This window comes from Conger conger, chromosome 3, assembly GCF_963514075.1.
Source record: "Conger conger chromosome 3, fConCon1.1, whole genome shotgun sequence".
Taxonomy (NCBI): Eukaryota; Metazoa; Chordata; class Actinopteri; order Anguilliformes; family Congridae; genus Conger; species Conger conger.
Genome location: NC_083762.1, coordinates 27267719 through 27286941, shown reverse-complemented (window position 1 = coordinate 27286941; position 19223 = coordinate 27267719). Strand labels below are relative to the sequence as shown.

At 39.1% G+C, this 19223-nt stretch overlaps 1 protein-coding gene across 1 annotated transcript; it reads left to right on the top strand.

Annotated features, from left to right (window-relative positions):
- The first annotated feature begins 3928 nt into the window (after positions 1-3928).
- On the top strand, positions 3929-17876 carry sparc (secreted protein, acidic, cysteine-rich (osteonectin)). Its single transcript, XM_061235843.1, has 10 exons — positions 3929-4033; positions 10549-10618; positions 10945-11070; positions 12341-12428; positions 14005-14126; positions 14581-14701; positions 15597-15730; positions 16271-16419; positions 16744-16892; positions 17074-17876. Exons 2-10 carry the CDS (start codon positions 10562-10564, stop codon positions 17100-17102), a joined length of 975 nt encoding a protein of 324 aa, XP_061091827.1. The 5' UTR covers positions 3929-4033; positions 10549-10561; the 3' UTR covers positions 17103-17876.
- The last annotated feature ends 1347 nt before the right edge of the window (positions 17877-19223 follow it).

Below are 19223 nucleotides of genomic sequence, written 5' to 3'. Positions count from 1 at the left end.
GTGCATGCCTAGCCTAATAAACCAACATAGCTGTAAGTTTTCTGTTTATGTACTGTCTCTTTTTGCCCCCACTTACTTTTCTGTATCTGACACGTTTTCACAAATTGAGTGCTTGCCACTCTGTGTGCTCTATAATGTAATCTAGCTAGCTACCACTTGCATGCAGTAACATTGCTGAAAATAACGGTTTCAGTCATGTTTGTTTAGAACTTTCGATTAGCCTTATTCATGTTAGCATTGTATATTAAGTATATTATGTCTATGGAGAATTCATCATTGAAATGTATAATTTTGAGGTCTAATTCAAATCTAATAACATAAAGTCATGAAATTAGAGCATGTATATTTTTTGTCGGGATCTGTTGGATTTAAATTGAACAAGTCTTCATGTTTTATGCCACTTTGTTAAGGGTCTCAATACACACAGAAATGACGCAATGTAGCAATACCATTATCAGTAGTTGGTGACCCCGTTGCCATTGTAGTAGACCTGCATTGAGATTGTTTTGAATCATGTGTCAAAAAAAGGTTCAAAATGTGCTATTATGAATGAAAGTGCCAACCAACGACAAACACAGCTACGGTGCTCACTATAATACAGTAAGTTATTCTTCATTCTATAGCTGAATTCTGACCCATCTGGCAAAGCCATCAAGCACTGCACCTAGGGCCCAACCTTCTCACCTTACTTTGACAATTTATTTTAACTCAGTATGACTCCTTGTTTTGGAGAGGCCCCCAAATTATTTTTGTCTAGGGCCCCCAAAAGTCTAGGGATGGCTCTGGTCATAGTTATCTGCCCCTACAACATTTCTACTCCATTTATTAAGGCCACTGGGTGTGGCATTTAATTGAAGTTGAATATAGTCTTGCGCCTGGGAATTGCTATGAGCTAAGGGCCACTTTCATGTGTAGTGGACACTGGGCAGCTGAACACACTACTGTGGTCTTCTTTATCCTTTGACTTGCTCCATATCTTGGTAATACTGGTCATTGTAAAGTCTGTTGACAGACCAAGAACAGATGGTTCCATTTTCTTTACTTCCTACTCTGTCCACGGTCTTCAAAGTAAACTGCCACACAGATATAGAATAGCAGGTGTAACTTCAGGAATCAGTGGTCAGTGGTTTCGGGCACTGCAATTACTGCTACATATAGCCAGTACAGCAGGGTGGCTGGTTCATTTGTAGGAACACAAATTAAAATTTATTCAAAGAGCCTCATAGTACACCTTGGGATTTATGCACATGGTTGCTAGAATAAGCATTGAGAGAGTGGAAGTGCTGTTATGGCTTGGCTAAGACATTCATTTAGTTGAATACTTTTAAAAATTTTAAAATTTTAAAATTTTAAATTCTTCAATAGGAAATACTTTTTTAGCTATTAAAATTTATATAATAGTATGTTATTTGTTTCCATGTGTGATTTTTAATGTCCTGTCTAGATTAATGCAACTTCCTGCTTGCAAGTCTACCAGCCTGTACCATTCAGCTCATCCAGAACATGCCTGCACGACTCATCTTCAACTTTCCGATGTTCTGAAATGTCATGGCCAGGCTGAGATTACTCCACTGGCTGCCAAAAGATTTAAACATCCATAATCTCTGAACAGCACATGAAACAGCGTACGCACATGAGTCAAGGAAAGAGTATTATTTATTTTAGGCAGGGATTTACAAAATCATTAATCTTAATTATTTCACATTTTCATGAATAGTAATATATAGTAAGAAAACATGCAAAATCATAGTATGTGCAAATTACTTCATGTCTTATACAATGGTACAAAATGGAAGAACATAATCATTTAAATGTGTCAATAATTGGATTATTCATAAGGTAGATGCATCCCAAAATATCTTCTCTTCAAAGACTGGACTTCAAAGATTCAAGAGAAGTATAAACCTTCCCAAACCTTTTGTTTCACTAGAGATCTCAGTTGTAAGGTTAATAACTATGAGAGGACTCTGGAATAAAGACTGGAGACCTCCCACTGTTTGAGAGAGAATGCTGTAAACTGATCTGAATTATTTTAAATGCATGCATTTTGCTCAGTTGGTCCTATAATGGATAGCAGACAATATCTTATTTACACAAACCCAACAGTTAATTGAGGAAAGAGCAAATTTAGTAAGTCTGGTCATTTTATCTTCAAACGCAATAGTAACACCCTCAGTTCCCCCACGTCTGTCCCCCCAAGCCAAAGCACACATTACAGCTGAAAGAGAGTCATTTATTTCTATCCAGTGTTGATGTAATTTGCTGTTGTTTGGTTTCTTTGGAGGCAGGTGCTGACTAGAGGCAATAACAGCTATTCCTTTGTAAAGAACATTTCTATTCAGCAGTGCAAGACTTCTAAATTAAGGGCTAGTATGACCGTATTGAGGAAATGGAGGAAAAACTCCAGATATTCACTGTGCTATTCCAAATATAACTGACTATTCCTTCATTCCAGAAAAATATTTGGATGTATTATGTCATGGTAAGCGGTCTGCTGAACACAGTCATATTATGAATTCATTAATATTATGGATTAGTAAAATATGAAACAATATGGCATGAGGTAATGAAAGGGGAGGATTTAAAGATTTCTAAGTTTACTGTACTATTTAACAGGCAGACTTGGACATGTATATTTTTAATTAGCCGCTGAATTCTTGCCTTCAAGAGACATGCTGTTCTTTGAGGGGACATGTTGCTTCAGATGCATACAGCGCCACGTCTGCAGACCATTATAATTATCCTTCCTCCAGCTCTAATGTTTGGTCCCACGTTAAGTGTCTACCAAAGCCAGGGTGGAAAGAACCAGCGCCACGTTGCAAAGCAACTAGTTTTCCTTCTTAAATCATCCAGATGTTCTTTCTCTGACCAGTTCATACTGTGTGGGCAGACATTACTAATCCACTGCTGATGAGCCATCAAAAAGGTATCTGCATCTAAAGCAAACCATGTCAAGTTAATTCCCTGAGTTGTCTGCTTGGACCTGGGCCTTTGAAATGGGAAACATAATTTGCTACAATTTCAAGGCAATTTAGAAGATTTAAAGGACCATAAGCATGAACACATCTGTATGTAGAGTACCCAGGCCTTTTCAGACTGCGTGTGTTTACTCAGATAATACTCAAATTGTGGCCTTTCAAATTGGGTTCAATCATACTGTGCTTTCAACTCCAGACACTAAGAAAGTTAACACTTACATGTTTGTGTGAAGTGAATTCTACTATTACTACCACAACCCCCCCCATTTCTCTGTTTGTTGAAACCCTCCCCCATTAGAGAATGCCTTAATAAGTCAGCACATGGGTGTTGTATTAGATCTTCCATTGTTTGTCTATCAAATACTCAGAAAATGCCTTGCATCGAATGGCTGCTGAAACTAGTTACTACACCAAGCATTTCATATAGACCGCATATTTAACAGCAGTGACCCTGAGCAATTGAGCAACAGAGCTTTGTCAACCAAATGCTGTGCCTTTTGGCACAGCTCTATGTACTAAGCTATGTGCTCAGACAGGGAACCCAAAATACATATCTTATGACGTCATTTCTATCCTTAGGTGCAAGCATGCTTACTCATCAATGTACAGATATGCCAAATGTGTAGATGTATTTCTTTCAAATGATAAGGCAATCCACACTTCATGTTTCATGTTTTTTTCTCTTCTCATGTTTGTTTTGATTACACCTTCCATCTTTCAGCAGAATAAATAAAAAAAAGTACAGAAATTAGTTGAACTTTGACCATCCTGTAATTTCTGCATCCCTTGAACGAGGGGATTATACATTTGCTACAATATTAAGAGCTTTTTTTCCTCATAAGCAGTGAGAGACTGTGTTACTGTGAACAGAGAGTTAAGTTTTGGACGGCCCATTGCATGGGAGGGGAGGGTGGTTGGGGGTGTATGAGGGGTGGGGGGGGGAACCATGGGCCTGCCCACTGCAAATGTCTTCTTTGTGAACTTGTGTTCTCTTCAGATTCTCCCAGGCCCGGACACAGCTGACTTCTCCTGCTTTTCTGCTCGACACACGCAAAGTAGGTGAATTCCAAAGCATCATTTCTTCTGCTTTTCTTCTGATAGGAGTGCAGGCAATAGTAAAATCACAGATTGCACTTTTTTTTTTGCATAGCATGTATCTGATTTTAATGTCTGATATACCGTTTGTGTCAAACTTTTTGTCATGGTGCATTGTTTTCTATAAATGATTTAGTAGACCTTCAAACATACGCCTCCTCTGTTTTGTACTTTGGACTCATCCCTCAAAGGGATCTCTGTCTTAGATTCTCAAATTTTTCCACTTTTTTTACTGCAGGGCAAGGAAAGTAAAACAATTTTTTATTTAACAATTGCATTATATGATGTAATATTTCCATGCAGATGTATTACATACCATTTATATGAGTGTGTGGATTGTATGTATCTGTGTCTGAAAGAATATGCTTGGTCTAGGCATCATATCAATATCCAGAAAAAAAAAAACTATGAAAATGTACTGTTACACATTCCTTAGTAACAATATTTTTAGTAGTTAACAACAATTATAAGTTGGTGATTTATACCAGAAAACTAAGCAAAGTGTAGAAAAATCTCATATTGGAGCCAAAACAGTATTTAACAGTGATTTAACAGTAGCAAACTGACAAATGTCCAGAATGGCTGAAAAAAAGTAACACAATGTTCAGGCATTGTGTGCCACATCAGCAAGGAAGGGAGGGGGTTTGGGTCTGAGAGGAAAGACTTCCTACTTGAATAGGCTCCACCTAATTACTTACATCAAGAGGAATGTGTGTTGCCATGGTAGCCTCCTACAGCTGTTGAAGGCTTTAACAAAATTGAGCAGATGTCTCCCCCTCTACAAACAAGCAAGCTGGATCACTCTGACTGACTGGGGATGTATTTACATGTAATTCTTGTATTCTTTGGTTTATATTTACATTGTGTTTTTCTTATCTTCAATATGATTACTTTCATTAGCTAAAATTAGTACTTCTCAAAAATATAACTAAAAAATACAGTGTGTGTAAATCCCCTTTACAATACTAGCCATGTATTTATATAATAAATACGATCAGATAATGTGACTTATTTTCATGTGAAACTTTGGGCAGTAATTCAATTCAAGTCCCGAGTCATTTCATCCACTGAGCTTTTTTTTTTTTTGCATTCCCTTGCCTCTATGTGCAAATGTGAAGTATTTAATCTGACTATGCATCAGTGTGAGTAGGTCTCTGTGCAGCATTGAGATTTTTAAGCTGTAGGGGATGAAAAGTGTTGTTATGGAGAACTTTCGCCAGGCCCGGAATGAAAATGGACCACTGAAAGGTTTGGAATTCCAAGCAACCTAAAAAAAAACTAGGACAGGAAGGAGCTACTGTCTACGGTGCCATCCGCTGAAAATAGAAAATGTTTGTTCAACTAAAAAGTTGCAGGGAAAATATTCTTATGAAAATAAATACATTTAAATACATACTGAGAAGGAGAAAAGGAGAGAGAGAGAGTGAGAGAGAGTTTACAAAAATGTTCACTCTAACTTGCTAGAAAACAGAGGCCTAGTTTTTGAGTATAGTTCAATCATTTTCATAAGGCAGTTTTCATTTTCTTCCCTTTCACACTGAATTTGCACAGTAGGAGAGACATAGCATGGTGCAAGGTTTATGAAATGGTTTCAGCTAGGACACATGGCTTTGTTTAGCTTGCTATTGGCAGGTCTCTTGTTATCCTTCATGGTGTTGAATTACAGTTCAGAAGTACAACAACCATCACCAAAATTTACATATATAATTGAACAATATGACAAAGTGCAGGAAGGCTGTCCAGAACGTTGCATGCTACATTGCTCAACAGACAACACTAAATTGAAATGCAAAGATTATTATCATATTTTGCCTACTGAATGCAGCCAGATACTGTTAACTCAAAATAGCAAAACACGATGTATAGTTCCCAAGAGTGGTACTAATGTAATCCCGTATAAAATACCCAACAGTTTAGTGTCAATGTGGGAAATGTATGTGTTAGTATTCATTTGAGCGAGATCTCCTGGGCAAAATCACTTATATTCAATTGCATTCAGATTTCAGACTGAGTGACAAATACTTGCTGGCTATCTGGAGGCTAGCAGTAGTAATTTTTTTGCAATGTACGCAGGTATAGCAAGTTTCATTCAGTTTCATAACTTATGGCAAGAGGTGGACTTTCACTATTACTATTACATTTCTAATATTGTTTTGTAAAAATGTTTGCATGCCGGTGAACAGGTTGAAATTGTGGAACCCACTTGTGAAATTGCTATTTTCACATCTACTTAACATTAATTGTATTACTGTTATCATGTCATCAAATGGCCCAATTGTGCTAGAGAGAGAGAGATGGCCCTTTAAGAGAAACATCCCTCTCTCTATCTCTCTCTCTCTCTCTATCGCTCTCTCTCTCTATCTCTCTCTCTCTCTTTCTCAATCTCTCTCTGACACACAGACATAAGCACATGCACACAATAGGCAGCAAGTGAGGAATCAGATCTAAGAGCTGTGATAGAAAAGGCTGACCAGCACAAACACAGATGAGAGACAGGGGTGGGGGATGGGCGAAGGACTCTGAGAGGTCAGATGGCTGCACACTCGGGTTACATGGATACCACCACTCATTCAGTTTCTTTCATTCCCTCCTTTGTGTACCCCAGTGTTCCCCTCTGTTGGCCGAACTCAGGGAAATCACTGAAAGCCCTTTCAGCATAAACCACAGATTACATTTCTTTTGTCTGCTTGATACTCTGTTTTTCACATTTTGGGGGATTTCTGGCATTTCCCTGACTGTGTTTTCTCTTCACAGGGAAGCAATTCATGATTTCTTTTAGGAAAGGCAGGAGTGTTTTTTAAATGAATGTCCTAAAAAAAAGTTGTACAATGCTACTTACTAATTGCTTGGGAGAATAATTAATGTAAAAGTTGAAATTGCAACCTTTCAAAATTCCAGGCTTATGAAATGGACAAATATTCATAATCCCTTGAGGTGATACTGTTGTGATTTGTCTTTGGAACAAAGATAGACAAATATATGGAGTGAATAGCAGCTCTGGGTCTCTGGGTATGCATACACACATACGTACAGATGCACACACACACACACACACACACACAAAGCATTTCATTCCAGTTGTTTCTTGTATTATCGTGACAACAGGATAGGGTGGAAGGAACTCCCTGAAAAATGTGAGTCACCTCTGGACCATAGTAAACTTCATGGACTGTGACCGTTTTAAACAACAACAAAAAAGGTGCTCAGTGCTACCCTGCACTCCAGAGACTCATGAAAAACATTTATTTTTGTCTTGGCACAGGGGACTCTGAAATGTGTCACTTAGTTAAGTGGGGTCTCTGCTTTGGCAGTAACTTTAGACAGAGCTTCAGCCTCCTGTTCAGGAGTGCTGTTTTTTGAAGAAGCCTTCTTGAAGAAATGAACCTCTGTGCTGCTGTTTTCCACGTTGTTTACTCCCTGCAGCTTGCTTGCATCACAAATCTCCAAATTAAATACCAAAAGAGAAGGAGATCTTTTATACCACAGAGTTTCCTTTACCTCTGGCCTGTTTGATTATCTGCACCGCCTTCCAAATAAAATAATTTGTTTTGCAGTTACATCACAACATCCTCTAAGCGGCTGTTGCTGGGTTTTTTTAAAAAAAGACCAAAGATGGCAGTGTAGCAGCAATTCTGGCCAAAACTGGACGTTTTATGGAGGCGCTGCCTGCTTTTTTTTAGGAAAACGCACACTGCACGCTCACATAGTCCCGCTAAACAGGATGACCCAAGTGAAATAACACCTTTCTTTCCTCCGCGGAGAACGGAGAGAGGCTCCCTTGTGCGCTGCTTATTGACACGTCATCCCCCGAGCATCTGCCAGGAGTCCCTGTATTTTTCCATGCCCAAGCCCATCAAAGACGTGGCTGACCGCAGACGTATATCTGGGTACTTTTCTGAGCTCTCCAACCAAAACATGCAAGGGAGGAAAATGCAGCTGAGGCTTGGCATGGACGTCCGGCTCAAGTTGTGGGCCAGACCGGTTGGTTACTTGTACTTTAAAGCAGGTGGCAGAAGATGAGGAATAGGCGGGGGCAAGTTTGTCAGACCATAGACCACATCACAGCATATGTTCCCCCTACTAATTATGTATCTAATTCACCTCAAAAATGTAATCTTTGAATTTGCCAAAACCAATCTTGCAGTCAGATGGTACATTTTATTTATTTGGAAAAAACAGCCTAAAAACCCTACTGATGGCCAGCTAAATTGTATTTTCTAATTAATAATATCAAATAGGCATATGCACACATTTCTCCATAAAAAAAGAGACAAATAAGATGACGTTCAGATGTGTTCACAGTCTAATTACAATAGCTGACATTTTATTTCCATAACGTTTTAGACTGAATTTTGAACGAGCTGGAGTGAAAGTGAAGACACTTCTTTTGTGTAACGTCAGGGGGAATAGTTGACAGATGAAAGACAATGCAGCCTCTATGGCTTCACTCGGTAAGATGATCCAAGCTACCCACTGCACCTCTAAGCTGAAAACCTATCCTCAAGGCTAATCCTCTGCTACAGAACGAGCTCTGGAATCCTGGAATCTCGGAGCTCTGAGAGTTAACCATGGAATTTGATCCATAACTGCTTTACTGCAGTTAAATGCTATCCATGGCCCCTAGGCTCATTTGAGGAGTGCTATAATCAGGCGCAGGATTTTCAGGAGCATATATTCAGAATGCTTCCACAGCTTCATTCAAGCTCAAACATGTTCTAGCCATCCAAAGAACTGCGAGAAGTCATTTGCATGTTATTCTCCAAACCTCAGGCACAGTCCTTAAAAATGGATTCAGCTATGAATATGGTATTTAAGCTCTAGCTGAATGTTCAAACATGCACGTTTAGACAATTAATTATGGATTTCAGTGCACAATAGCAAAGCCACAACAACAACACAAAGGGCCACAAACCTTCAAACAGGGCCCCATTTTCTCAACTGCTTTGTTGGTGTTTTGCAATTCTCACTGCAGAAGGTCTCTGGTTATAAAAACAGCAGGCCTTTTAGTCCATCTAGGCTCTTCATTTTGTCTACTATCTAGAGAGCATCCTCAATTAGTGCAAAGGCAAGCCTGGTCTTGAAACATAGTATCTGATCCTCAATTATATAGATCAATGTGTTACAACATATACTGTATTCATCTATATCTACTCACCATTGTCGGAGGTTAGAAATAGTAAGGAAACAAAGCATAACCATAGAAAATAGCCGAAGGATGGTTAGTAGAGTGAAATCTCATAAAACGGGCCTTATCAACCATTAGAAGATTCCTCAGTCAGAATGGGGGCACATTAATCTAAACACTCTGGGGAGCTTTGTAAGTGAGGTGGGGGCAGGGATGGTAAAGAAAATAAACAAGACGTTCTTATATTTACATTAATGTCTGGGGCTGCCAAAACAACTTCCTGAGGATATACAATGTGCTGAGAGTTCCCACAGAGCTGGGCAGTCACACAGGGAAAGGGTCTGGAACAGGCCTAATGAGAAAAACAAGAGTAGAGAAAAACCCAGTGACATATGAGGGAAAATAAGGGTTTACTGCTTTGTTAAAAGGGCTGAGGGATTAACAGCTTATCCCAAAAGCTGGCCAGCTTCAACCCTGATCCCTGTTGGGACTAACTTGGACCTGTACAATTTGACCTACAGTAGATCATGACATATCATAATAGATGACCATGTTGTGGTCATCTGTGAATCTCGCATGTTATTTACTGACAAGATATGAGTTTTCATCTTTCCATTGAAATATTTGGAGAATATTTTCCATCATGGATGCCATATAAAATAGGGCAATTTGCTTGGCTCATGTTTTTCGCAGCCTATGGGCTGAAGAGATTCTTGAATTTGAATAGAAGATTCTATCCATTGCTTGTTTGATCACGTCTGTCCAAGCAACTGCGCAGTCTCACTCACTAATTAATAGACCAAAAATATGACTGCAGGGAGACTTGAAAGGCTGTAAATAATTTGAAGTCTGGAAAGGCAATGCTGTCTGTCAGAATTTCTTAAATGGAAACATAGAGTTAGAGTCAGAGATTTTAATATAATTTGGAATGTGGAAATGTTATTAGGGCATACTTTCTAGGGTGGAAATATGAACTATAAATTAGATCACAGATTAGCTGTGAAATACTTGCCTTTTTAAAATATTATATCTTACTTTTGTAACTTTTTTTTATGGCTTTTACTAAACCAAAACACCATTGAGACCCAAAGCCCTTGATCTATCACCCTTGATAAGTCTATTGCTTAAATGTGGCTTTAAATCAGAGTTCATGAATAACTGTATATTTATTATAAATTGAAACAAGATTATCCATTGATTTTGATAGAATTGTAACTGCTATTAAGTGAAATTACACTCTGCTTTTTAAAATGCAGGTTGAATCATAATGTATCATCAATGATGTTAACTCTATTGTGCTAGATCTTTTGTGGTGATTAAAGTAATCATTATTTATATGTATTATTTCAGGTTGAGTCTGAAGATGAGGGTGTGGATCATCTTCCTCCTGTGCCTGGCTGGCAAGGCCTTGGCTGCCCCAGTGAGTAATGGCCACAATTATATCATTTGTGGCTGTGACTTTTCAAGAAATTAAAAAAGGGGGGGTTGGATTTTCTGCAATGGTAGAAGTCAAAGCTCTGAAATGCCTAGCTGTATCTGTCTCTGGATGCCTCAGTAAGAAATCTCTGAAGGGTGCAGACAGTGAACTGTAGCACAAAGCTTCACTGAACATTAGAGCTGAGAAATATATTATCATTTTGTTTATTCAGTTGGCTAAATGTCTTCATGAATGCAGGCTGGTCTGGTGCTTGTAAAATGCCATGCATACCAGCTGCTGACTTCGTAGCCTCTGCTTTTGTTTTCTAGACTGAAGACCAGCCAATTGTTGAAGAGGAACCAATTGTGGAGGAGGAGCCAATTGTGGAGGAGGAGCAGCCAATTGTGGAGGAGGAGGAGGAGCCAATTGTGGAAGAGGAACCCATTGTTGAAGAGGCAAGTGACACTCACCCATGTCTTCCACCCCATACACAGTGAAATGGTGTGGTCTGTGTATCTGCATGCACAAGTCTTTACTAATCCAGAAACTGCTTTAGAAACTCATTTTGGACCCAAAAGTATAGCATTAGAGAAGACTTACTACTACTACTACTACTAATAATAATAATAATCTTTATTTACTGTATATACAGTAGCACCATTCAAAATGAAGTTACTATGTGCTTCACAAGACAGAATAAAAATTAAAATAAAATGCAAGGGAGAGAAAACAGAAACCAGGATCATAAAATTAATATTAAAATACAAAAGTAAAATAGTGATTTAAAGAAGGGAGTTCAATAAAACTCACCTGAGAAATCCACTAAAAGCAAGCCCAGAAAACGTGTACACAGTCCCACTGGGTCAATGCCTGAATACATTGTCTTTAACTGTCTTAGCTGTGGATGAGCAACAGAGTATAATTTCCTATTCAAAGTCTAGAGGGAACCCCATACAGTAATTAAAACTACTGACCAGTTTTATATACAGTACAGTCTGTAAGTGGCAGTGGCACAATTGGCTCTGAATCCACTACATGATTTGAAATGGGACAACCAGTTCACTGTCAGCTTTGATTTGATGCTAATTACATTCATATTGGGAAATCAGAGTTGAAATTCCAGTCCATTTTATGCATACTCTCTCCATTCAAAAGTAATTGGATGATTGACTGCTCAGTTGTGTTTTGGCCAGCTGTGTGCCGTTGCATCATTAGTTCATGCACAAGAAAGCCACAAAACCTCTAGAGTTCATAGAGTCTGTTGCTGTTGTCTCACAACACAAGGACGTGAAGAAGTGTCAATGCCAGTAAGCCAGGCCAAAGAATCACTTGAATAAATTGAGAGACATAGCCAAAACACGTGGTGTCAAAATCAATTGTTTAGTACATTGTTAAGAACTGGAGAGCAATAGCAAACAACCTGGTAGACCATAGAAGACCAGTGTTGCGAATGACTGAAGAATACTTTCAATTATTAAGAATAACCCCTTTACAACTGCCAAATAGATCAATAACACTCTCCAGGATGTAGGCATAGATGTGTCAAAGACTAAAATACTTCACAAGCAAAGGACTTAATAGAGGTTTCACGTAACCTTCCTTCCAGACAATTTAAACATTTTCAGTTGCAGAGAACTTACTGGGTTTAGCCATAAACACAGAACATATTTTAAGTACAACCTCGCCCAGCCTGTAACTGCCTGTTGTTGTATTTTTTGTTGCCAGGGAATGGAAGTGGGAGCCAACCCAGTCCAGATCGAGACCGGAGAGTTTGATGAGGCCATTGAAGTTATCGAGGATGTTGTTGCCGAGAGTGAGTACAAACATTCTGCATCAATCGATTTATTTCAAGGCAATATCCAGACTTCAGCTGAGGCATTCATTAATTCATCCATCCATTCATTAATTTATTCTCTTTGTCAACAGGTGAATAAACATCTGTTCAGAATACTGAAACTGGTCTTTAAGTAGCAATTGCACATTTTTACTGTGAAAATATTAGCATTCATTTTGAATTCAAATGCAGAATTTTGTGATTATTTCGAAGTACTTTCCATCACAGATTTGACAGAAAGACATTCACCAGTCAGACTAGCCATTCATTAACAGGCACTTAAGTATTTGTCTCTTTAGCTTAAGTTTCAGCCTGTAAACCGCCAGCTTGAAGGAAGTTCATAGTAAAACCACAGTAATGACAGACTACATCAGTTTAAAAGTAGACCACTGTAATTGTGTGTTCTTACCTGGTTCACTAAATTGCAGAACCCATTTAGTGGCTAAGCTACAGACACACCCTGACATTGAAAACGACAAATGCAGTGAGCTCCATAATGGACAAAGACATATCTTTTCTTGATTTGGCTCTGAACTCCACAATTTCTAATTTATTCTCAAGCAATTCATGTATGGTGCAGATTCTCAACAGGCAGTTTACTGGTCCTGTGTAAAGGGTATTTTTATTTTGGTTTTACACCATGTAGACATGACAGCACTTTTTTAGACATAGTCCCCCATTTAAAGGCACCATAATGTTTGGGACAAATGGCTTCACATGTGTTGCTAATTAGTGGAGTGTGTTCAATTGCATCTTTAGAGCAGCTACAAGAGAGCTTGAAGAGAAAAGAAAAGGTCTTGTGGACAGATGAGACCAGGATTCACTTAATTCAGAGTGATGACAGACCCTCCTCATTTGTGAAATATACTAGTTTGAGTGTTATGGTTTGGGCATGTTGGTTTGGGCATGTACGGCTACAGTATACAGTATACAGAAGCATACAGAAGCGACTGCTTCTCAAGTTGCAAATGCCCTTGAAACCCGTTGGACAGCTCTTCATCCTACAGCAAGACAATTATTCCAAACATTCGTGTTTCCCAAAGCCAAATACAAAAAAGTATTGACTGGACAAGTCATTCCTCAGAATGTTGTTCTTAAGCTGAAGAGAAAACCTAAGGCAACTATCTCCCAAAACATGCAGGAAGATGGCTGCAGTACAGGCCTGGCAAAGCATCAGCAGAGACTCAGCATCTGGGTCACAGACTTCAAGCATTCATTGCGTTCAAAGTCTATGTGACATGCAAAGGAAGGACTTAACATGACCACTTTCATTTACATGACATTACTATGTCCCAAACATTATGCTGCTCTGAAGGGGGGGGGGGCTATGTATGAAGTCCAGAAATTTCTCAATAAAAGGTGAGAATGTGTACTTTAACTACATGTCACTTTAACCACAAGCTTTGGGCACACAATGCACTCAAAGTGGGAAGATAAAGTTACGGCTGAATAAAAAAGAAACCACAAACTGAACAAGCAAATAAATGAATCATATACTCATTATAGCAATGAGTCACTTATTCACAACATGTATTGTTGTTATTGTTTCTCACAGATCCCTGCCTTACCCACCACTGCAAGAAGGGCAAGGTGTGTGAGGTGGATGACAGCAACAGCCCCATGTGCGTCTGCCAGGACCCCTCCACCTGCCCCACCTCCACCGCCGAGTTTGAGCATGTGAGTGCATAAGAGAGGAGCAGGGCCATTTACCAAATAATGTTGCCCCATCGGAGGTCCTCTGACAGTCGGAAGGTTGCTGGTTCAATCCCTGCCCTGGCTGCGTCAAAGTGTCCCTGAGTATGACACCTAACCCCTAGTTGCTCCCGCCGAGCTGGTGAATGAGTGTGTGAATGAGAGGCATTAATTAAAAGCATTATATACTGTAAATGCAGTCTATTTACCATTACATTTGCCAAGTGCCAGACCCTCTTATCCTCTATAAGCACATGACTCTCTGGTCTCAAGAACCAAAAAAACATACACTACATGCCAAGGGATATTTATGTTTATATGGAATATTCAATAATGTTTTTGTCTAAGACACTTAGTATTACGTAAAAAAGAAAGTAAAAACAATGACACTTTTTTCCTGCCGGGAAAAAATATTAACAGGCAGGCAATTCTTTGGCAGGTCTGTGGCACTGACAACAAGACCTATGACTCCTCCTGCCACTTCTTTGCCACCAAGTGCGCCCTGGAGGGAACCAAGAAGGGCCACAAGCTGCACCTGGACTACATTGGACCCTGCAAATGTGAGTATGTATAGAGGCAACATTACGCCCTGCAAATGTAAGTGTGCAAAGGGACTATACCATGAATGGCAATGAATGAGTACACATTAAATACATCAGGCCATACTAAAGTATGCATACACAACATGCACAGGAACCATACAGAGGCCTACAAATGTGAGCACAAGAACAGGTTCCACATGAGGGAAGTACATTTGAGAATATAAAAAATATTTATAATATTAACAAAAATGCAGGACCGAGAAAGATTCCCTTTGGATTCTCTGAAAAATGGCAACAATCACAGATTTTTCAGAGTCAGTCAAATCTCTGCTAGAAGCACAGCTGACAGCTGTGGGAACGATTGATGAGTTCCAGCCTAGAGACTTTCCTCACATGCCCATGCTTGCTTTCCGTTACTCCTTCCTGTGAAAGCACACACCCTTCTAGCCATAGTAAATCTCCCTCGGCTCTCATCTCTGCCAGTGAGACTGCCCAGGTCTGAGAGGCGCGGATGGAGATTGTGCTCCAGCCACAGCTGGGCCCCACAACTGCAGACTGTCAAACAGGAATGTGTCTGGGGCCTCACAATGTATACTCAGGGGAACACTCACTCCAACTGTTATGGCAGATTATGTAAAGGAAATACAGAGAACACTAGCATTCACGTTAAATTTGTTTCAGGTTTCAACTATCTTCATGTGAAATTGATATTGAAATATGCTGTGTAATGATGTGCAACTTTAAAAGTGAAAAGAAATGCATATATAGTATAGGAAGTTGTGTAGTTTAGGACATTGTGAGGCATCAGAAACCAAGCAAGACCACATATTAATGTCCTGCTGCAGTCTTGTTCTTTTTACAGTGATACTGCACATATTTGGTAGCCTGTTTGATGGAATGTTTCTTCTGTTAGTCATCGCACCCTGCGTGGACAATGAGCTGAGCGAGTTCCCCCTGCGCATGAGGGACTGGCTGAAGAACGTTCTGGTGACTCTGTACGAGCGTGACGAGGACCACAACCTGCTGTCCGAGAAGCAGAAGCTCAGAGTAAGTGCGGCTTGCCGTGAGCATGTATCTCAGCCAACCCCCTACCTCCTCGAGCGAGGCATTCTATCTCTCGGACCATTCTGCTTTTATCAAGCAGTAATAAATCAAAGTTAGAGGGGGTGGTGAATTTTAACTGACCATATATCATTTTCACATGGCATGCCTTCAGGAAACCTTTTAGTTTTTCCACCAAGGCACTTCAAGCGCATAGTTGACAACCACACAGTGAATATGCCTTAACTGAAACATTGATGTGCACTGTTAAAAGGCAAAAGACAATTAGGCAGGTGTTCGATACCTCAAAATAAAAATGAACAAAAACTATATTTTAGGCTTTTAAAAAAGATATTTTCCCCAGGATCCTTTTTCTTGGCCGAAATAACAACAACGTAGATAAGCCTGAGTCCTTGGCTCATGTCAGCACATAGAGACTAAGAGGTTTAAACTTTGAAATCATACAGCAAAGTTGTGTTGGCTCCAAGTAAGTACTTACGTACATGAATGTGTTATCTTGCTATAAGATGTGTGTCTTGATGGCAGGTGAAGAAGATCTTCGAGAATGAGAAGAGGCTGCAGGCTGGGGAGCATTCGTTGGACCTTCTGGCCCATGACTTTGAGAAGAACTACAACATGTACATCTTCCCAGTGCACTGGCAGTTTGGCCAGCTGGACCAGCACCCCATTGATGGGTAAGTTCCTTCTGACAGTTTCTGACCCACAGAAGAAAACTCATCAATGACTTCAGTCATCATATTATTCAACCACTCCACTTTACTAACCCTGGAGAGAAAGACTAATAATAATAATGTTGGCTAATAAGGACACGTTACAACCCACGGGCCACAATGACATGACCCTTGGTTATGATCATTGATCGGGTAGATAAATACATACCACATATTCTGGTAGCAAATAAATTCAGATCTCATGCCACTATATTGTCACACAGGCTTCAGTGGAATGATGAGTGAAGCAGCCGCCCTAAGTGTTGCATGTTTTTTTTGGGGGGATAGGTTCCTGTCTCACACTGAGCTTGCCCCACTGCGTGCCCCACTCATTCCCATGGAGCACTGCACAACCCGCTTCTTCGACCAGTGCGATGCTGACAACGACAAGTACATCGCTCTGGAGGAGTGGGCCAGCTGCTTTGGCATCAAAGAGCGTGAGTGAATCTCCCATCCTCTGATGTACATGTGCATGCATTCATATGGACTGTAAAATAAAGACTATGGAAATGTTTCTCCTGCTATGTAACTTCTCTTATGAAGAATACGTCGACGTTTTTACATTTAGACTAATCATTTAAGGACAGTTACTGATGCCTTGAATATTTTGTTTTTCAGAGGATGTCGACAAAGACCTTGTCATCTAAATTGTGCTCTCCAGTGATGACTTCTTTCTTTTATTGGGACAAGGTGCTAACCCCTAAATTAAAATTAAGATAACGGTGCTAATCTCATTCTTTAACAACCTTACCTATACCACTAAAAAGAAGAAAATGTGCACAGTTCTAACTAACCTTCACCAAAGGTGTTCAAGCACGCTTCCAGTATTTCATTGTGTAAATTAACAGTTATCCATATGGAGAAAGTGTAAGGTAGAGAGGGCATTTTAGGCATACACACTGTTGGACTGCAGCTGGACTTTGTATGTTGAATGGTACATGTTGATGGATGCTCACAAATATATGTATACATTTTGGAATGATACATTCCTCTAAATCAGGTCTTTACTATTCATTTCAATTGGCATTCTTGAGTAGATAAATGTAAATTTAAAATAAAGTTTCTAAATAAATGTTCTTTCTCTTGCTTTTATATTGCTTTTAATTGTTTTGTTTTTTTGTTTGTTTTTTTGTTTGGTGGTGGGTTCACCTTCGTCTCTCGTGTTTTGTGTTACCAGACCAACATTCTTCATTTTAAGCCTTGTGCATCAGAAAGTCTGTTGTTTTTATTTTTCTAATGTTCCATTTTAGAGAGACGGGAAAATGTTAAGTGTGTTGACATTTTAAAGAATAAAAGAATGAACAGTGAGAGGACAGAATCTCGCAGGTTGAGAACTTTTCTAATGTGTTCACTCACCAATTGATTCTTGCCACAGTGTGACTATTCTAAAAGTCTATATGAATAAAAACAATGAAAAATGATTTAAAGCCTTTGCATGCATTTTAAATCTGAATTTATTTTCCTGCTAAGAGCAATATAGTGCTATACAGTAGATAGTGGCTACTCACATTTTCTAAGATATGCATTATGAATATGCAAACATAAGGTCTGCAATGGCTTAAAATATATTTCCACGCTTAGATGACAAATCGATTCAAATTGACAAATCACTATTCATGACCCTGTACGCCCGTACAAATATAGCATACTTATAACGCTATAATGTGACATTCTATTATACATGGCAAAAGCGTACCTTTCATAGTTTTTATTTTCAGTTTTCCTACTACAGACCTGTTGCTAATAAAATGTTCAGTATTGTTGTTTTATTTACATTGAAAACTGGACATATTATTAAAGTTTATGCAACTACTCTAAATGCATCATTGATAGGAATGCATCAATATACATTTTTGTTAGGAAAATGCAGTACTTAAAATACAAATAAAAACATTGCATTTTTACATTACACTACATTACAGGCATTTAGCAGACGCTCTTATCCAGAGCGACATACAACGAAAAATTGAACACAGGGACAGGTGCGATGAGGACCCTAGAGTGTGTGGGGTTATGAAAGAACAGACAACTACCCATTTAAAAGAATCCAGATGATTACAGGGGGATAGCATTAACAGCATTATTATATTTTACAGTGGATTCCAGAATTATTGGCACCCCTGATAAATCTTCACAAAAAGTGGTGTAAACTAAAAAATAATAGTCATTGACATAAGCTTCATTTTCCCACATGCGTAGTGTGCTTTATTAATGATTCAATTAAATCAACCAAAGTCTTACATTTTTCAAATAAAACAAGTATTTCAAAAAACTGGTTCCACAATTATTGGCACCCATGGTTTAATACTTTGTGCAAACATCCCTGGCAAAGATGACAGCAACAAGTATTTTCCTATCATCTGTGATAAGGTTAGAGAACACATTTGGGGGGATTTTTGACCATTCCATTCCTTTCTGTGTGGATTTTGATGTATGCTTGGAGTCAATTCTTAAATGATTCCTCTGGACCACTGGCAGCAAAACATCTCCAAACAACAATGACCCACCGCCATATTTGACAGTAGGTATGAGGTGCTTCTCCTTGTATGCATTCCATTTTGCTGCCAAACATGTTGATGGTGTGCATGGCCAAAACATTCAATTCTTGTCTTATCTGACCATAGCACTCACCTCCTGGCAAGTTTGCAACCATTCCATATGTGTTACGCCTTTTTAATATTGCACTTACAGTGTTAGATTGTATGTTTAACCATTGTATGTACATTTGTGTACACATTACCCGACTTGTGATGGTCAATTACCACCTG